At 45.8% G+C, this 20,971-nt stretch overlaps 2 protein-coding genes across 8 annotated transcripts in view; one reads left to right on the top strand and one right to left on the bottom strand.

The window, feature by feature from the left end:
* FBXO34 (F-box protein 34) overlaps positions 1 to 7,519 on the top strand; it is an 81,984-nt gene extending 74,465 nt beyond the window's left edge. For all 6 annotated transcript variants that reach the window (XM_006068143.4, XM_006068144.4, XM_025295486.3 and 3 more), the window contains one exon: positions 4,269 to 7,519. In XM_006068143.4, coding sequence (XP_006068205.2) covers positions 4,269 to 6,420 — 2,152 coding nt within the window. In that variant the 3' untranslated portion in view covers positions 6,421 to 7,519. The remainder of the gene's footprint in view (positions 1 to 4,268) is intronic.
* A 6,748-nt stretch (positions 7,520 to 14,267) lies between these two features.
* Positions 14,268 to 20,971, bottom strand: part of ATG14 (autophagy related 14) — a 40,982-nt gene continuing 34,278 nt past the window's right edge. Inside the window, exons 10-11 of one of the 2 annotated variants that reach the window (XM_044924945.2) lie at positions 17,151 to 17,247; positions 14,268 to 15,715 (exon numbers count right to left, since the gene is read on the bottom strand). In XM_044924945.2, coding sequence (XP_044780880.1) covers positions 15,713 to 15,715; positions 17,151 to 17,247 — 100 coding nt within the window. In that variant the 3' untranslated portion in view covers positions 14,268 to 15,712. Of the gene's footprint in view, positions 17,248 to 20,971 lie in introns of both variants that reach the window. The other variant, XM_006068140.4, reaches the window with a different exon arrangement.

Genomic DNA, 20,971 nt, shown 5'->3' with positions numbered 1-20,971 from the left:
GGCTTGGAGAATTTTGAGCATTACTTTACTAGTGTGTGAGATGAGTGCAATTGTGCAGTAGTTTGAGCATTCTTTGGCATTGCCTTTCTTTGGGATTGGAATGAAAACTGACCTTTTCCAGTCCTGTGGCCACTGCTGAGTTTTCCAAATTTGCTGGCATATTGAGGGCAGCACTTTCAGAGCATCATCTTTCAGGATTTGAAATAGCTCAACTGGAATTCCATCACCTCCACTAGCTTTGTTTGTAGTGATGCTTCCTAAGGCCCACTTGACTTCACATTCCCGGATGTCTGGCTCTAGGTCAGTGATCACACCATAGTGATTATCTGGGTCGTGAAGATCTTTTTTGTACAGTTCTTCTGTGTATTCTTGCCACCTCTTCTTAATATCTTCTGCTTCTGTTAGGTCCATCCCATTTCTGTCCTTTATCGAGCCCATCTTTGCATGAAATGTTCCCTTGGTATCTCTGATTTTCTTGAAGAGATCTTTAGTCTTTCCCATTCTGTTGTTTTCCTCTATTTCTTTGCATTGATCGCTGAAGAAGGCTTTCTTATCTCTTCTTGCTATTCTTTGGAACTCTGCATTCAGATGTTTATATCTTTCCTTTTCTCCTTTGCTTTTTGCTTCTCTTCTTTTCACAGCTATTTGTAAGGCCTCCCCAGACAGCCGTTTTGCTTTTTTGCATTTCTTTTCATGGGGATGGTCTTGATCCCTGTGTCCTGTACAATGTCACAAACCTCATTCCATAGTTCATCAGGCACTCTATCTATCAGATCTGGGCCCTTAAATCTATTTCTCACTTCCACTGTATAGTCATAAGGGATTTGATTTAGGTCATACCTAAATGGTCTAGTGGTTTTCCCTACTTTCTTCAATTTAAGTCTGAATTTGGCAATAAGGAGTTCATGATTTGAGCCACAATCAGCTCCTGGTCTTGTTTTTGTTGACTGTATAGAACTTCTCCATCTTTGGCTGCAAAGAATATAATCAGTCTGATTTTGGTGTTGACCATCTGATGATGTCCATGTGTAGAGTCTTCTCTTGTGTTTTTGGAAGAGGGTGTTTGTTATGACCAGTGCATTTTCTTGGCAAAACTCTATTAGTCTTTGCCCTGCTTCATTCCATATTCCAAGGCCAAATTTGCCTGTTACTCCAGGTGTTTCTTGACTTCCTACTTTTGCATTCCAGTTCCCTATAATGAAAAGGACTCTTTTTTGGGTGTTAGTTCTAAAAGGTCTTGTAGGTCTTCAAAGAACCATTCAACTTCAGCTTCTTCAGCGTTACTGGTTGGGGCATAGACTTGGATTACTGTGATATTGAATGGTTTGCCTTGGAAAAGAACAAAGATCATTCTGTCGTTTTTGAGATTGCATCCAAGTACTGCATTTTGGACTCTTTTGTTGACCATGATGGCTACTCCATTTCTTCTGAGGGATTCCTGCCCGCAGTAGTAGATATAATGGTCATCTGAGTTAAATTCGCCCATTCCAGTCCATTTCAGTTCACTGATTCCTAGAATGTCGACATTCACTCTTGCCATCTCTTGTTTGAGCACTTCCAATTTGCCTTGATTCATGGACCTGACATTCCAATTTCCTATGCAATATTGCTCTTTACAGCATCGGACTTTGCTTCTATCACCAGTCACATCCACAGCTGGGTATTGTTTTGCTTTGGCTCCATCCCTTTGTTCTTTCTGGAGTTATTTCTCCACTGATCTGCAGTAGCATATTGGGCATCTACTGACCTGGGGAGTTTCTCTTTCAGTATCCTATCATTTTGCCTTTTCATACTGTTCATGGGGTTCTCAAGGCAAGAATACTGAAGTGGTTTGCCATTGCCTTCTCCAGTGGACCACATTCTGTCAGATCTCTCCACCATGACCTGCCCATCTTGGGTTGCCCCACGGGCACAGCTTAGTTTCATTGAGTTAGACAAGGCTGTGGTCCCAGTGTGATTAGATTGACTAGTTTTCTGTGAGTATGGTTTCAGTGTGTTTGCCCTCTGATGCCCTCTTGCAACACCTACCATCTTACTTGGGTTTCTCTTACCTTGGGTGTGGGGTATCTCTTCACGGCTGTTCCAGCAAAGCACAGCCGTTGCTCCTTACCTTGGACGAGGAGTATCTCCTCACCGCTGCCCTTCCTGACCTTCAACGTGGGATAGCTCCTCTGGGCCCTCCTGTGCCCGCGCAGCCACGGCTCCTTGGATGTGGGGTTGGTCCTCCCAGCAGCTGCCCTTGGTCTCTGGTGTGGGGTTGCTCCTCCCAGCCGCTGCCCCTGGCCTTGGGTGTGGGGTAGCTCCTCCTGGCTGCCGCCCCTGACCTCGGACTTGGGTAGCTCCTCTTGGCCGTTGCCCCTGACCTCGGACAAGGGGTAGCTCCTCCCGGCCGCCGCCCCTGACCTTGGACTTGGGTAGCTCCTCTCGGCCGTTCCTGCACCGTCTCAGCCTGGCACTCTCGGCCGCTGCCCCTGACCTCGGACGTGGGGCAGCTTCTCTTGGCCGTGCTGTTTCAGGGGTATCTTTACTTTGTGTGCCTTAAATGTAAGGTTTCTCTTTACTTAGCTGGAAGATATTCATATCCATATTTCTTCTTTTAGCTGAGACTGGACTCTAGGAATTAAATTTGAAATGAAAGGTAAATCTGTTCTGGATAATCACTTTGATTCTTGATGGATAAAACTGCTATCTGAAAGCAATCACTATGAAGGCTGCCAGAGTGCATGCCTGGGTAACTGTTCCAGAGTGAATGAGAAAGGGATGTGCCTGACTGTCCCATGTGTGTGTCTTAGACTGTATCCTGAGGAACAAGAGTGGGTTGAGAGCCTGCATGCTTAGACCTGTGAAAGCCCTTGCCTCACTCCCACCAATCTGTGACTGTGGGTGTTCATTTTGGGCTATAGGTTTATTTTGTGGGAGACCAGGCATCCCGACAAGACTTGTTTTTCTCAATCCAAGGTGTTCTGTGTAGCAGTGGGATATCTTGACATACAAACTAACAAAAATCATTAAATAATCTAGTATCCCAGTTCAGCTCAGTCATGTCCAACTCTTTGCAACCCAATGGACTGCAGCACGCCAGGCTTCCTTGTCCATCACCAACTCCCGGAGTTTACTCAAACTCATGTCCATTGAGTTGGTGATGCCATCCAACCATCTCATCCTCTGTAGTCCCTTTCTCCTTCCACCTTTGATCTTTCCCAGCATCAGGGTCTTTTCAAATGAGTCAGTTCTTCGCATCAGGTGGCCAAAGAATTGGAGTTTCAGCTTCACCATCAGTCCTTCCAATGAATATTCAGGACTGATTTCCTTTAGGATGGAGTGGTTGGATCTCCTTGCAGTTGAAGGGACTCTCAAGAGTCTTCTCCAACACCACAGTTCAAAAGCATCAATTCTTCGGCACTCAGCTTTCTTTAGAGTCCAATTCTCACATCCATACGTGACTACTGGAGAAATCATAGCTTTGACTAGACTAGTATCCCAATCCCTCAGTTAACATTTCAACTCAGACCCGGAAAGGAAGTGACTTACCCAAGGTAAAATCACCCTGTCTAGCTAATTAGTAATATGACAAGGACTAGAACATGTATCTCTGAATGTAATTATCTTTGTAATTTATAAAATGGTTCGCATCTCCACCCCTGCTCAGGGAACGAAACAGGAACTTTTTTCCTGAATCAGTGAATTAATGAAGATTGTGGACTTTGTATTTTATCTGCAGAAAATCTGACAGTTAAGAGCTTATACAGATAGTTAGTTATAGATGTCTAAAATATTCAACAGTAAGAATAGCTTAGAAAGCAATATAACAATTCTAATAGACTGTTTTGCAATCAATAAAATTCTAGTTATGGTGACTTAGAAAAGCATTAATATACCAGGGATTGTGGATGGATTTCTTTTATCCTATTGTTTCTTCTATACTGTGTCTTATACTTAAGTGTCTTTAGTAAGTTCAAATTTCTTTACATTTAAAGTACTAATTTTATGTATAGAATGTTAATTAATGCCGGTCTGAAATTCCTTTAGTCACTCAGTCTGAAATTTATTTTCCAGCATGTAAACCATGGAAAGTAGTTGTTTTTGCTTTTGTTATTCTTGATTTGTATATGAAAAACTAGTGGAAATGAGAATTGGTAGAGATTTAGTGAACTGAAAGATAATGTTTCTTTTACTTGCTAGAACCATGTGAGTATAAGTTTTTTTAAAAAAAGCTTTTCTAAAAATAAAATCAGACTGTTAATCAAATGTGTATTTCCTTCTTATAGAACCTCTGTTATGCACCTTAAGCCATACTGGAAACTCCAGAAGAAAGGGCAACCTTTGGAAATCAGCACGGGAACTCTGAGAACTCCTATGAGCCACCAACAGGCTATCAGTGATGAAGAATGCAAAGCTAGGTGTATGAAATCAAGTGTCTTTCCTTCAGCCTCTCTTGGTAAAGCATCATCTCGAAAGCCTTTTGGAATCCTTTCTCCAAATGTTCTGTGCAGTATGAGTGGGAAGAGTCCTGAAGAGAGCAGCTTGAATGTTAAAACCAAGAAGAATGCACCATCTGCAACAATCCACCAGGGTGAAGAAGGGGAAGGGCCGCTCGATATCTGGGCTGTTGTGAAACCGGGAAATACCAAGGAAAAGATAGCATTCTTTGCAGCCCACCAGTGCAGTAATAGAATAGGATCTATGAAAATAAAAAGCTCCTGGGATATTGATGGGAGAGCTACTAAAAGAAGGAAAAAATCAGGGGATCTTAAAAAAGCCAAGATACAGTTAGAAAGGATGAAGGAGGTCAACAGCAGATGCTACCAGCCTGAGCCTTTTGCATGTGGCATCGAGCATTGCTCTGTGCATTACGTGAGTGACGGCGGGGACGGCGTGTATGCCGGGAGGCCTCTCTCGGTCATACAGATGGTTGCCTTCCTCGAGCAAAGAGCAAGCGCTCTGCTAGCCAGTTGTGCAAAAACCTGCACTAACTCACCTGCTGTGGTGCGGTTTTCCGGGCAATCCAGAGGTGCACCCCCAAACCCCGAGCCTTTGTCCGCCCCAGGACCATGTGAAGAACCTGCAGAAAGGAGAAATCCTGAGGTTGGTGAAACACAGAGCGAGCCTGTCCGTGTCCTCGACATGGTAGCCAGGCTGGAGTCCGAGTGCCTGAAGCGGCAGAGCCAGCGGGAGCCCGGGAGCCTCTCGAGGAATAACAGCTTTCGCCGCAATGTGGGCCGCGTGCTGCTTGTGAATGGCACCCAGGCTGAGGAAAGCAAAGCAGACAAAGGCACCTTGGAGGTTCCTGACACTCAGGTGAAAACTGTGGGGTCTGTATCTGTGGGCTGCAGCCCCTTAAGAGCTGACCGTTGTTCTCCTCAGGGAGACCAGGCCTGGGACGGCGCGCCTCGAGGCTGCCCCTCGGTGCCGGCAGGCATGAGTTTGCACACAGACAGTGCGGAGTTCGAGCCAGATCAGCAGACGGCCATGAAAAGCGGCAACAGGCACGATGTGGAAATGACAGAGGAACTTGTTGGGCCACCTTTTCCTCCTCTCACCTGTCCCCAAGCCATTGAATTGCCCACAGATGCTGTTGATGGCATTAGTGAAGAGCTTGTGCCACTTGCTAACCAAAATCCTGATCAGCGCAAAAAAGAATCTTTGTGCATTAGCATCACTGTGTCCAAGGTAGAGAAAGACCAGCCTTCCAGTTCGGAGTCCTGTGAAGACCCACTTCCAGGGATGTTGTTTTTTTTGCCATCTGGTCAGCGCTTGTCAGGCCATTCCCAGTCAGATGAAAGCACAACAGAAGAGTCTTCCGAGGCCAGTCAGCTTGAAGAGGCTGCTGAAGGTGACAATGCATCTGAGGAAAAAAGCGTCTCGGTTGATTCATTTGTCCCACTGGCCTCTCCTGTGGAAAGTACATTACCAATGCTTGAGGCATCCAGCTGGAAGAAGCAGGTGTCACATGACTTTCTGGAGACCAGGTTTAAAATCCAACAGCTTTTAGAGCCTCAGCAGTATATGGCTTTTCTGCCCCACCACATCATGGTGAAAATCTTCAGGTTACTTCCTACTAAGAGTTTAGTGGCTCTTAAATGTACCTGCTGCTATTTCAAGTTTATCATTGAATATTACAATATCAGGCCAGCAGATTCTCGCTGGGTTCGGGATCCACGCTACAGAGAGGATCCGTGCAAGCAGTGCAAGAAAAAATATGTGAAAGGGGATGTGTCCCTGTGCCGGTGGCACCCCAAGCCCTACTGCCAGGCACTGCCCTACGGGCCGGGGTACTGGATGTGCTGCCACCGGTCCCAGAAGGGCTTCCCTGGCTGTAAGCTGGGGCTCCATGACAATCACTGGGTCCCCGCTTGCCATAGCTTTAATCGGGCAATCCATAAGAAAGCAAAAGGGACTGAAACTGAAGAGGAGTATTAAAATGTATGTGCGAGGCAGCAGACCGATTTCAAAGACTGCAAAACACCACCTAGATACACCGTTTCAGAGAGTGTTGCCTCTCAGAGTCATCACTCCTGGAGAATCTCTGCTACTCCGTCAGGACCGCCATTGCTCAGGCATCTTAAATCTCTGAATTTATGATCCGTATAAGAAAACTGGTCTCATCATTTTATGTGGTGCCTCACGTTTGATTCAGGGTTGTATCCCACGGTTTGATTCACCTGGCTGTGAATAACTATGCCTGTTTTCCCAAATCAAATCCTTGAGGACGAAGACTTGCCACCATCAAAAGAACATTCAGCAGAGTTCATCACAGACTATGCAGGCAGTCCCCGAAAAGGGGTTCCGAGAATGTTTCGAGCACTGGCCCCGTATTTGAAATAAGTGAATAGTGTCCTATGAAAAGAATAGCAGTACTCTTGGATGAAAAGTATGCTTACAAAGGAAAAGTCAGGCACCTTACTTAGACCTTGTATGCTTGATCTGTGAGGTTGATGTTGTGATTGGAGATGGATTTCATGCCCTATGGCGTTTACAGTGTATATAATGGTTGTGTTTTCCTAGGGCTATGAAAGTGCACATTAAACCCGAGCGCCTTTACTTTAGATGAGTGCTTTTGGCCCCTCTGTAAATAACAACATTAAAATCCAGTTGTAAATAGTGGATGCAGACAGAACATAATCACCACAATGCAGCTAGGATAGTGTTGCAGCTACAATCGTGTGGGTTGGTTTTTTGGGGGGGGGGGCGGTTGGGGGGGTCTCATCTCAAATTTGTACATCCTGTATAAAATATGAATGTTTCCCAAATAAACTATGAATGTTTTCTGTATAATATATGAATGTTTCTGAGAAGAAACTCTAAATAGTTAAGAGGTTAACCTGTTGAAAGGATACCAAATAATGGTTTAACTGGACAACCTTAAAAATTAGCATAGAGAACAATCTTTTGTTATATTTTAGTGATTCACCAAGAATGAGAGAATATTATATAGTCAGATTATAACATTTTTGTCTATTCTTTCTGTCTGGTTACAAATTTTTTTTAACTTCAATAAAAATATGCATCTTAAGTGGAACCTGAGTTTTGCAGATTTCTTTTTTGAGGTAATATTAGAGATATTGTAAACTCAGTCCCAAGACTTTTTTTTAAACATTGGGTTGTTGGGAGGGGGACAGAGAATTCTCTTCTACCACTGGAAAGAGGCCATCTTCACTTAACAGTATGAGCTGACATTTTTACAAACCTTTAACACTTCGCTTGCGTTCGTCTGCCCAGGACTGTCTGTTTCCTACTGGATGAGGCATTCTCATCTATGCATGATGAGTTGTTTAGAAGTCAGTGAGGATATATTCAGACCTGTGTTCATGTAATGCTTGGTGGAGCTGAAAAGTATCTGGCCCCAGAAAGCTTCTGTGGAGGACCCGCAAGCTAGGTTGGCTTGAATTGAGTAGTCACCAACAAAGCCTTGCAGCTGCATCAGCTCCTGGCTGTCAGGAAGCACTGGTGAGCATTCCGGGGGCAGGGCCGATGGCAGTGATGAATGAAGACTGCGCTGGTCCCACAGGAGAAGGATGTGAAGGTGGAGTAAAGCTTTCGCCAGGACTGCCAAGCAGAGTGGGGCAAGGCTGGAGTCGAGGAAGCCAGGTTCACCTGTGGTGGAGGTGGTGTGGCCACAGAGAAGCTTCTTTCTGCCCTTACCCTTGGGCAGTAGCTGCACCTCCCTGAAAAGGGGAAACTAAAACTAGGAAGTGTCTCTGGACCCTGAGCAAGCAGGCATGTTGTGATACCTCCGACACGCTCGGCTGGAGCCCTTCTGTGACAGGACCAACAAGGCCATGGAGGCGGACTTCCCCCTCAGGGTGGTGGTGTCGTTCCCGTGACTCACCCCGGCCGACGTAAGGGCGGGTGCTTTCCATCCCCAGGGCTGAAGTTCCAGTACTTGTCCTCCCCTGTGGTGTGCTCTGAAGCGGCCATCTCAGTGTACCTTCCTGATGTGATAGGTTTGTTTTACTCCTCATTCAGGAGTAAAGCAGATGTGCTCTAGCAGGACCTCATAGAGCTTGGTGTGCGGAAAGGGCCTAGTGTGTGTCAGCTTTCACTGTTACTGGCGCTGGTTCTGCATGTGCCCAGGGTGCTTCAGATCAGCCATCCTGGATCTGGTTCTCATGTGGGACACAAAGCTGTGAGTGTGAGGGCCTGGACTAACAAAGAGCAGAAGACAAGAAGGCGGCCCAACCCCATCTTGGCATGCAATTCTTCGGGTCCTCAGAAATCACTGATGACCCTTTTTGAACCCGATGCAAGACCCAGTTCCCAGGGGTGTCTGTGTGAATAAGAGAACTTTGGCAGGTGGCGTCAGACGGCGCCTCCTCCCTGGTCTTTGCTTCTGGACAAGTGTAGCTTTTCCCCTTAGGAGAGATGCTGTGCTTCAGAGCCCCCTAGTGCCAAGCTGGGGAAACCGGTTCACTTCTCACTTCTGCAGCACTGCGGTGCTCCCTGCCTGACTGCAGAATCCTAGACTCATAAGAAAGGAAATAATGTGGGCATGAGGACCCTAGGCTCACCCCAACTGCGCCCCCGTGGGGACCCAAATGAAGAAAACTTACCCCTTCAGCTTTTGCTCAGAGGGCCTGAAATACTTGCCTAGCAGCTCTCTCCCACCCCTCACTTCACTGTTTTGAGAGAAAATCCAGAAAGCAAAGGGCAAGATGGCCAAAGTTAAACATTTTTTTCAGGCCTTGTCAAAGTGACTCTGGCATTAATATGGCCACGTAGAAGGCTCATTCACAGCTGAGCACGTTCCCTGCCCTAGCACTGACAACTCTGTGCAGCACCAGGGGGCATCTCCTTGGCAGCCCCTACCCTGTCCTGCCCAGCTGGTTTGCCTGGTAGTACCTCTCTACTGCCTCTTGTGTGTCTGGACCCTGCTCCGCAACTGCACTTGGGGCTCGTGGAGGGCAGCTTGGCCGTGCCCTCCCTCGGCGCCTCACACCCAGTACACACAAATGCCATAAAAATGTTTATACCTCTTTAGTCATCATGTTGATGTGAGGGGTGCTGGCCAGCTGACTGTGCTCTACTGTAACTCCTAGTATGAGAAACATGAAGAGGGATGAAGGGACCTGGGAGGATCTTTTCCTCTGGCCACAGCTGGTCCCAGGGAGCTTTCTTGGTGAGGGTCGCTTCCGTAGCAGCCCTTGCAGTCTTGCTGGGTGACTGTCAGCTGTGTTTGGCATGATCTGGGCTTTGTCATGTTTTCCCTGGCAGCAAGTTCCTTTGGGCTTCCCGACTGCAGAAGGCTGTGAGTTGCGAGTTAGGCTTGATCTCGGAGTTCCCTTCCTGGACTCTGTCCAACCACCCTTTTAACTTGGACTTGTCAGGGCCTCCCTGCTAACCTTTATGAACTGGCCTGTTTTTTTATTATGTGGGTCTTCCTGGGCATTTTTCTTTTTTCCCACTGCTTTAATAGCCTCTATTCCTTCTTTACTCAGCAGACTGGCTATTCTTCCTCTCCTTCCTCCCATGGCCTACCTCAAAATGACTAAAGCCTGTCTGTGCCAAAACCTTGCTGTACCATAGACTGCACCAGTAGCCAGAGCTGGTATTACCGAGCCCTTACTGTCAGGTACCATGCTGTTTACATAAGGGCGTTCTCTGCCATGTACAGCAACTGGCACTCAGGGAATCTGACAGTTTCTATCCCGGGTGTTGCTTTGGGTTCAGACAAGCTAGTGCTGCCATCTCCGTGACTGGCAAAAGGACCTTCACGGGAAATGTGCAGTCCCTTCTATGACATGCACCGAAGTGTGTGGCCATAGTCGGTGTCTGCGTAACCTCATGGGAAGAGCAAACATCACTGTGGTTATGAACCCTTGGGGGACTTCCGGTGTATATACCTCTAACTGGTCTAAGCAAAACCCAGTTAGGCAGTAACACCTATTCTGGGTGGTTTGCTTGACCTGGTATTATTCAGTATCTCAGATGGTAAAGAATCTGCCTGCAATGTGGGAGACCTGGGTTTGATCCCTGGGATGGGAAGATCCCCTGGAGAAGGGAATGGCAACCCACTCCAGTCTTGCCTGGAGAATTCCATGGTCAGAAAAGCCCGGCAGGCTATAGTCCCTGGGGTCACAAAAAGTCGCACACGACTGACTGACTGACACATACATACATAATTTTAAAGGAGCAGAGCCACTAAAATTGGCAGTTGGGAAGGGAGTGGGAGCAGAGAGATGCCATCTTCTCTGCTACAACCACCCTGGTTGAGACATGGCGCTCCTCTGACTGAAGTGCAAAGTGAAACCTTCCCCTCTCAAAGGCCCCTCATCTCTTCACTTAGTAGAGAACAGACCTCAGAACAAACTAGTTTTGGGACCCGTTGTCTCAAATTCTTTTTGGATTAAGATTCTTTGGAGGCTATAAAAGTTTAAAATTAGAAACCTCTACATAAATGTTTTACTTTTCTCTTTGGAATGACAAAACCCAGTAGGAATTAGGTTCAGAAGTCAGCATTTACGGAGAAAATGGCATACAGCTGAAATGAAGTCCTGCACATCCATCTCCCACCAGTAGAGGATACATACCAGGCACAGTGGTGGGAAATGTGCAAGTCCTTTAAGAGGGCTTGTGCTTGCTGAGTGATGAGCAGATCACGTCTCCTAATTAACTTGGGCAGAATCACTTGTGCTATTTTAATTATTTCCCTCCTTTACATCCAACTTCCCTACCACCCCCATCAGAGAATAAAACTGCTGTACTAACTGGTATTTTTAGATGTCTGTTAAGTAGTATGAAGAGGTTGATAGAAGATTCAAAACCAGATTCAAAATCGATTATTTGCCAATCAGTAAAATGCAGAGCAAAGCTGTATCTGTTAGTGCCCTATCCATTAGGAGGGGAAACGGCGCGTCTGTAACTGCATGTTTGCAGCCCAGTGGGAAGGCAGGGATGGACAGGACTCTTCTGGGACAGAGCCACTGACGACCTCTGCTCTTCCTCACCAAGCCTCCTGTATGAGTAGCCAGGCACGGTTCTGCTGCAGGGTGTGTGGCCTGCCACAAACAATTCTTCCACCCCAGCCTGGACTGATTCTTCTAAGCAGAGACAGTGCTCTGGCTGCCCTGGCATCTAAGCTGGGACCTCTCACACCATCTTTTCCCAGGTCAGTAGTCTCTCTTCAGGCTTCCAATGTGTGCTCTGCTGAGACTCTTTATTGCATACCTTCTCAACAGGACTGTGGACACACCCCAGAAAAGAGTGAATTCAAGGAGGGTTTAAGTGTAAATAAAGGGGTAAGCCCTCCCCAGTTTTCGTGGCCCAGGGCAAGAATATAAATGAACCCTCCTACAGCCTCCCACCCACCGCTGTTTAATATTTTTCATGCTAATTAGATGAAATGGTTTTTGGGGGTATCCTGAATTAAACTATATTATACATTTTACCTATTTCTTCTTACCTTTTTAATGAGACTACCAGAAAGTTTAGAATCACATATGTGGGCTACAATAAATATTATACTGGACAGCACTGTTATAGGTGAGTGCTTCTAAAAGATTAATGCACATATGTTTTGGGCATTAAAGGTCTTGGTCAAGAGCTTTCCAGGCCTCAGCAGACTTTTTCTCCAAGGCCATCAGTGCAGCAGAACTTCCAACGTAAGCCAGTACCAGTATCCCTAAGCCAGAAAATAGGTGCACCATTAGGGTGCGAGTCCAGGGTGCTAGGCATGGTCCTTCCTACTCGGACGGCAACTATTACTGAATACATTACCGATGCAGAAGATACGCCATTTCTATCATTATTAATCATCCTTTGGTTGGGAGATGTTTCTCTCCCATCTACTACCTTCCAAACCACTTGCCCCTCTGTTATTAAAATCAAGAGCCATCTACTTGCTTATGCTCTACACATGTCTTCCTGATAATGTTTTAAATTTAGGGAAATAAGTTGCTGGGAAGGGCAGGAGAGCCCCTTCCTCAAAATCTAGGTGTCTCCTGAAGTCATAAAGGAAATGCTAAAAAGCCATGCCCCAGGGGGCAGATGGTGAACAAGCTGGTATGGACCTGGAGGTATTAATGTGCCCTCATGACTGAGCGGCTTCCACGCTACTGACTCCCACCCACTTTTCAGCTTACCTACTGCTGTCAGATCGGAGAAGGCGATGGCACCCCACGCCAGTGCTCTTGCCTGGAAAACCCCATGGACGGAGGAGCCTGGTGGGCTGCAGTCCATGGGGTCGCAAAGAGTCGGAGACAACTGAGCGACTTCCCTTTCATTTTTCACTTTCATGCATTGGAGAAGGAAATGGTGACCCACTCCAGTGTTCTTGCCCGGAGAATCCCAGGGGTGGGGGAGCCTGGTGGGCTGCCGTCTGTGGGGTCACACAGAGTTGGACACGACTGAAGAGACTTAGCAGCAGCAGCAGCGGTGCTGTCAGATACCTCCTGCCTATTTCTCACTTTTAAAGGGACCATTTGAATTCTCCATCAGGTTTTCTCCCCACCAGACTATTACCTCATTCCTTCCTATAAAAACATAATAAAAAAGTCACTGATGCAGCTTTTGCTGTTTTACATCCCTTTTCTTCTAGAAAAGATGGTCCCACTGGTCCTTTTTGGTTAAAAAAACAAAAACACTTCATCTTTGGAACTAAGTCGACGGTGAACCCTTCTTCTGGGGTACTTTCTCACCAGATCCTTGGAACGGGGTGCTACTGGTGGCCTTCTCTTGAGTATTTCATAGCTGGGGTTCAGATAACTTGCCCAAAAGTTGGTTTCAAATTTCCTAGTGCATGCTGTTAAGCAATTTTCAAATGACCTCCCAACCACTAAGGACAAATTTATCCTTAGTTCTTTCCATCTGCTTCTACCCAATTCCTGCATCAATCATGATCTGAGGACTGGGAATCTGTGTGTACCCATTAGATGGGAGCATGTTTTTAACTGTTATCTGGGGAGGTGGAAGGACTGACATGGAAGCACATGCCCTATTCAGGACTCCTTCCATTTCCCTGCCTGTTCTGCTGCTGCTGGCTGGCCTCTTCCTGCAGGTAAAAAAGAGTAGGACGCCCACGGCAAAAGTGCCTCAGCATTTGTCTGAGCTGCCCTTGCTGTTTCCATCATCACTCTCGGTACCCCATCCACCTTGCACATGGCCCCTCTCCACAGTAATCTAACCTGAAAGGCACCGATTACCCACCTGGGAGAGACTACATAGTTCCTAAAGCAGAACAAAACACAGAGGGGAAGGATTCTTCTGTTCTCACTGCTTGACAGATTGCCTCTAACATCGCCTTTCTCTTGTTCTGAAGAAATCTTAGGCAGATTCCATATGGGCAACCCAGAGACCCCATCCTTCCCTCCCTCCCTCCCTCCTTAAAGGGCTGTTGCAAGACACCAAAAGTCACTGTTGGTGATCCGCATCAAATGATAGCTACCCAAACAAATCACTGACTCAATGAACGTGAGTCTGAGTGAACTCCGGGAGTTGGTGATGGACAGGGAGGCCTGGCGTACTGCGATTCATGGGGTCGCAAAGAGTTAGACACAACTGAGCGACTGAACTGAACTGACCCAAACAAAAATGCATCTTCAGAGCAAGTATGCAACCAATTTTCAAGATGGGCCATTACTGTAATACCACTAATACTTTTTCAAAAAGTATTAACAGGCATTTTTCATCACGTGGCAAAAAATTCTTAAAAAAAACAAAAAATCCTAGTTTGTATAAAATACTCCAGAGTTAGATCTCATTTTGCTACCCTCAATTTATTATCAGTAGAAATGAGTAATCAGAGCTTGAAGAAGACATACATATTTGCAAAGTACTGTTAAAAGATTTATTGCAATAATACAACAAAAGTTTAGAAAACATTTATTTGTATGACTCAAACTGGTTTGGAAGTCGCAGAGCAGTGGGAATCCCTGCAATGTGACGCCTCGAGGAGATTCTTTTAACAGCATGCCACCAGACGTTCTTCCCCATATTATCAATGCACGACTCCTTACATGAATTCTGTCCACTTCCCGATGTTGACATTGTTCCCCCCCTGAACTTACAGATGTGCAAAACTTTTCTTCGTTACACCCCATTCCAAAAACAGTCTTTAACAGACCATTTAAAGCAGCCTATGTGGTGCCTGTGAGTTTTTCTAGTATTACCTTGTTTCAACAAATCATTTTACTATGGAAAACATGACCAGGTTCTATGGCTTTTTTTTGTTTAGGAAAAAAAAAAAAAATACCAGCTTCAATTCTTTAAAAAGCTGTTTACATATGGTTCTGGCACCTCCATGAGAGATTTTAATGAGCAGCAAAGAGAGTAGAAAAAACAAACAGTGGTTGAAATGTATATTTAAGAATATTTACAGGGTGGATCCAGTGCAAAATAATGAAAACCAAAATATCTCAGCAGTGTTAAGCCAGTATGTTGGTGTTCAAAACCATTAAAGGTTTGATCATTTAACCCTAAGTAAAGTGCCTCTATTTGATATTAACAACAATAAAACATACCCTATCAATCCCTACATTTCCCATATCCATGTAAGTTTTGTTGAATTACTCTAGTTTGTGATATCTTCTTTGTAAGATTGCTTGAGAAGAACCGTGACTGCTGTGCACTTTTTCAGCTAAAGTTGTTTTCTACCCCCAAGCCCCAAATCCCAGTGTTCCAAGACTAAGCTCTTTGAGGGTCTGAATGCCTAAACAACTCTCATCTCGTGGGATTTTAAGTTCATCTGGTATTTGTTCAAGTTTACCACAGCCACCCTCTATGAACTACTCTACAGACATGGATGGGGCGATGCAACCCAGCAATCACGAAGGCCAGCACTTAAAACCCATACTGGCTGTAATAAGAACCCACAAGGGGAAAAGCCTGTTTCCTCCCTCAGTGGAAAATTCATAAAGTCAGGGAACTCAGAATTCCTGGGTAGGAATAAACATTCTCTGCAATTCTACCCCAAACTCTACCAAACACTAAGTATACCAAATAGCAAGAGCTATATATAGCACCTCAGATTTGGAGGCAAAGTGTCAACTATAATAATTACAACGAGAAAAGAAGCTAGGGTGGGACAAACCTCCGAGTGATTTATGAGGTACTATCATGCCAGTCACACTAACAAGATATGGTGATAATGCCTGCTAGGAATTTTTCATAGGATTTCATTTGTAGTTGTTACATAGGATTTTTCTTTGTAGTTATTAAAAATAAAAAACTACTTACATATTTGTACATAATGCCTCTCCACGGTTTTCTTATGAGATTGTCACTAAGAGAAGGATAAGACACATTAGCTGAAAATGATCTCTTGGTGAGAGAAAATTCCTTCCATCAGAGCTTTCCCAGGATAGAGAAGAGCAGTATTAGTTATAATGATGTGCTCTGCATTTCAGAGCAAAGGTAGTGTTCTTAGAGCAACAAAGACCTAGGAAACAAACAAGCAGGGTGGTTTTCCCTGGAGAAACCTGCTACTTACTGAAGCCCTTAGAAAGAAACTAGACAGCAGAAGAATGGCCAGAGGCCACGTCAGTGGCTTTTAACCTGTGTCCAGGCAGGCATTTGGCTTCCATAAGGGAACATCCTTAATGACTGACTTTTTACCCACAGAAAATAGTGCAATTTCAAAATGCACACGGAGTGGGTGGTAGGAATTCAGTCTAGGTAAGAATGAACTTAATTTCCCTCAAAACACAAGAAAACAGTTCTTAAATCTCTATGACAGTATTGCAGCCAGCATCTCTTCTATTCATGGATATGGGTCCTAAAGAAAAAAAGACCTTGGTTTCTTTGGTGTGTGGGGAGAAAGAGAACAGGAATGTCCGACGGGCCACAACGGAGCAGCACGAGTGAAATCGTTTTTCAACTACCTCTCTCCCTCCAAAAACAAAAACAAGACTAAAAAAACCCACCCTTTTAAAATGAAACAAAATTCCTTGACCTAAAAACCAAACGTGACCAAATTATAAAGAAACCACGTGTTTCAAATTGCCTGCCGATTCTCTGTACAAAAAACTAATGGCATAAAAACGAACTCATATTAAACAGTTTTCATCTTTCAAGTCCTAATCATGAAGAATCACTTCCTTGTGATTCAATCTCCAAAACAAAGTGTTTAGCAACAGTCTTAGCATCACAAGGGACCAACATGTCAGCTGTGTCTGAGGGGTCCATGGCCTGTCCTCAGAGGAAGCTCCCTGCATTTCTGCCTCAACAGAACTGACCAAACAGGGCCTTCCTCCACCAGCACTGGTCTGGGACAAGGACCTGTGACCCCTCTGTTCTGTTAATTATCATAAGCACGTCGGTCACCACCACTGCCCAGCTGACCAAGAGAAATGCTAGACTCCCTGCTTTAAAAAAAAAAAAAAAAAGAAACCCCAACAGCTTAACCTCTTTTTGTTCCAGGCACTATCTTAGCTAAACACGTAACGTTTACTGGAGAGTGGAAGAAGCGCCTTCTCCAGGCTGTAGCGGCGCCTCTTGGTCACTGCCTGTTAACGGTGTCCAGTGTAAGCTTTAAACCAGGAGGTGACCGAGGCTGCGGCCGACGAGATCATCCCACCAGCGCTGCTGCTCGCGATGGGCGGGGACACCTGGCTGCTCTGGCTCTGGGAGACTTCCACCGGCTGGGAAGGGATGTCACAGAACCGGGGGCTTGGCAGGTTCTCCCAGTCCGTGCCCAGGTCCGTTTCCTCGTCACTTACGTGCTCATCTCCACTCTCATCTGATTCTCCAGCAACTCCGGGATCCACAAATTCCATGGACTCCTCCAGGTCAGCTCGCACTTCAAAGGGTCCTGATCTGTGGGCAGACAATGAGACAAGCGCCACTCTCACGACAGAAGGCCTAATGGGACGTGGGGGCCAGAGCCATCGCTGCACCTTCTGCTGGCCTAGAATTGAGTGTTTCTTTACCTAAATAAGGGGCTTCCCAGGTGGCTCAGCGGTAAGGACTGTGCCTGCAGACTTGGGTTCAATCCCTGGATCAGGACGATCCCCTGGAGTAGGAAATGGCAACCCACTCCAGTATTCTTGCTTGGAGAATTCCATGGACAGAGAAGTCTGGCAGGCTACAGTCCAGGGCAGTCGCAAACAGTTGGACATGACTGAGCACGCATCCAGTTACCTAAATAACGACGGCCATCCAAGTAGTGAATAAAACCACCACATGACACCTTCCCTCAACTCGACCTACTTGTGTGGACCCTGAATGGAAAAAGCCCATCCACTGAGACAAGGCGTGCATGTCCAACGTGTGAGTTCCTGTTTCAAACAACTGCTGTTATCTACACATTCCAATGAGAGAATTCAAACAGTCAGCTGAGGTATACGCTGGTGGATTAGTGGAACAACAGAACTGTACAGGTGTTCTCTGCCTTATGTAAGCCCCCAGTTACTAAACTCCCAACACTCACAGGGGCTAAATGATAGAGCTGTATGCATGTTAACAACACTTCCTTGGATTTATGTCAACAGCAAGCTCTTGCACACATTTTAAGATATCATTACATAATTTTCTAGCGATACATTTATAGCATTGAACGAGATATAACTCTTCAGAATATATTCATCTGGAATAGTATGTATTTCTGTACTATATTTCAAGAGAAAGCTATTTTTATTTCCCAAAGGTCCCCAATGACATCACCTCCAAATCAGGCCTCATCACCCGTGATGGCTCCTCAGCACCACTGTGGAACCCGTGTTAACAGGCTCCACACAGCCCCTGCCCCTTCTCCTTGGCCTCTTCCCAGCTCCTGCCTCGGGGGAGCCGGGCTGCATTTCCTTCAGGGGCAGTCACCCTGCCCACGGCCCTTCTGGGGGAGTTCCCTGCAGCCACGTACAGGATGGGACCAGTCATGCCAGCAGCCCTTTTCTATCCCCTGTGGTCTCCAAGATAAGGATCAAGGCCTTGTTCACTGAGGAATTTCACTGATGGCGATTTAGGGGAAAATGACAGACATTAGCAAAGTAATGGAGACATGAGAAAAAAGAATTGTAGAGCCCGTCATTTTACTTTATGGTCCAAAATTCTTTGCGCCCTTCTGAATGCTAAAAGCCTAGCACTAGCCTCAGCGCACCTCATCATACCTGGACCTTCTGACTCCCTTTCTTCAGGGTCAGGCAACCTTCATTCTTTCAAGACAACCATGGTTCCTGGCTAGAACACAGCAACAGTAATAGCTAACGTTTCTGTTCAGGTCTGGGGGCTTTACAAGTATTAATTAAATTGGAAGAGGCACTGCAGGGCTCCCCTTCGGTCTGCGGTGAGCAATTTACTTTTCAAAAAGCCACTCAGACCAGGGGCTCCCAAGTTGCCCAGGCCTCCACCCCCAGCAGCCCTCACTGTACAAGAGGTAAAGGGACGAAGACCGGGGGAACGGCTCCCCAGCAGTCTTTCAACCTCCTAACCACTGCACCAGCCTCGTAACTCTCAGGATCTCTTTTCTGGTTCCTGAAAAGGTTCTCCTTACAGTTCAGTCTTGCCCCCCTTCTTTCTTTCTTTTCTTGGACAGGTCTACCCCAAAGATGTTTTTTCAGCTGCTTCTCCTCCCGGCTCCACTCACAAATACCCTCCACCCTGCCAGAGCTCTCTGACTGAGGGCTGCTAAACTCTCACACTCATCTTCTCTGATGTCTGAGCCCACGAGTCTCAAAATACAAGCCAGCAGGAACTCTCCCCCTCCTCCCTCATGCTCCTGCCTGCTATAACCAAATAAGACCCCCCTTTCCACCCTCACTGGCGCCCCCAGCTCTGGTCCTCTCTACACCCCACCCCACTTCCTGGTCAGGGTTCCATCTCTGCTCAACCTCCCTTCACCCACCTCACTGAGAGCCACTAGCCCCGCTCCTCTCCTCATGGCAGCTGCCCACCAAGAACACAATTTAAGTGCCTCTGCCACTAAGAGGGATGTAGCCTTAGTCCCTGTTTTCCTGAACACAAAAGTCTTGGATTCTGTTCTGTCCAGAGCCCTCAGCATCTACTGCCAGGTTTCATCTCCCAGAGCCCCCAGGACCCCTCACAGACCCTGGCCAGCTCTCCACAGCAGTCGCTTCTCCCAGCCAGCCCAAGAGGCACAACCTGTTTTCTATTCCTTTCTGATGCTGCCAGATCTACTCTTGGGGTCCTTCTTGGCATGAGACTGCCATCATCCACGGACCTTCTCTTTAAGGGTTTTCCCAAGGAAACAGGCAGGAGCGATGCAAGGTGGGGAAAATGACACTTCCTCCAGGCAGAGCTCCCTGCTGGACGCCACCTGGACTCCAGTTTTCTGCTCAGAATTGCACAAAGCAGAGTCCAGCTGGCCTGAAGAAGGTGCCGAATTAAGTACTTCTAATGAAAAATAAGCCAGTAAGATGATTCCCAAAGTGCCAGGTCAGAACAATTTTAGTTCCGACAAGTAACCTACATCTCTAAGAACCTGTAAGAGCAGAAGACATTTCTCCACTCAACTGCTCTCCCACCACTTCTAGCTTAGAGATGATCTGCCCAGCACACCCCAAGCCACACACACCCCAACACAGAATTAACTAGCAGAATTAAGTCTTTTCACTTAATGTCTTTGGGAATAAAGATTATAAAATCATTCCTTTAATTTTCAGTTTAGCTGAATAACTGACATCCTTTTATTTAAGACTCTGAAGTTAAGAGTACTCATTTTTTATGATCCTGTAGGGAGTTAACTCTTTATAGACTAAGAAAACAATCTTTTAGCTTTTAGGAAGCCATCTTTTTTGGCTTTTAGGAAGTCTCTTTTGAAAAATATTTCAAAATTATTATCTGATAAAATATACAACCTCAAGAGTGAACCCTAAAGTAAGCTATAGTTTGGATAAACATGATGTGTTAAATATGGTACAGGCTGGATCAGATAGGAAAAAAACACAGCAACAACAGATAACAAAATCCAGGGGGAAATTCTGATGAGGATAACTGCATGGTCTCAAAATGTCTCCTAAATGTCTGCTTATTAGTTCCAAGGAAGGAAAAATGCGGGAAGTGTACAGAGGAGAAGCTGGAGAGCATCTAGACTAGGTGATCAAATTAACATCACCAGTGAGGGACAGATGGCCACAGTGGGCCTTGGATGTGACAGCCAGCAGATATTCACCTAGAAGGCATTCCAGCCTGCAATGTACACCTGATCCATGTTTCAAGGAAACAGCAAACTCAGAATAAAAGCTCTATTTAAAAACAAACAAATGGTAATGTCATGAAAAACAAAGTAGATTGTGGTAATTGTTCCAGATTTAAAGGGTAAAGAGATAACAGCAACTGAACAAAACCTCCAACTCAAGACTGGATCCTATACTCAGGGGCGGTGCTATCAAGGACATTATCTGGTCCAGACAAAATGTGCATCTGGGCACTAGAGTACTGTATCAATTAGATTTGTTGATATTGATAACCGTACTGTGGTTAAAAGCAAGAAAATGGCCCTATTTTAAAGAAATACATATTGAAGTACTTAAGGGGTAACAGCCATGATGCATGTAACTTATCCTCATAGAGTTCAGGGAAAAAA

The sequence above is a fragment of the Bubalus bubalis genome, chromosome 11 (assembly GCF_019923935.1).
Source record: "Bubalus bubalis isolate 160015118507 breed Murrah chromosome 11, NDDB_SH_1, whole genome shotgun sequence".
NCBI lineage: Eukaryota > Metazoa > Chordata > Mammalia > Artiodactyla > Bovidae > Bubalus > Bubalus bubalis.
Note: the sequence above shows the minus strand (reverse complement) of the source record. Positions and strands in the feature narration are given on the sequence as shown.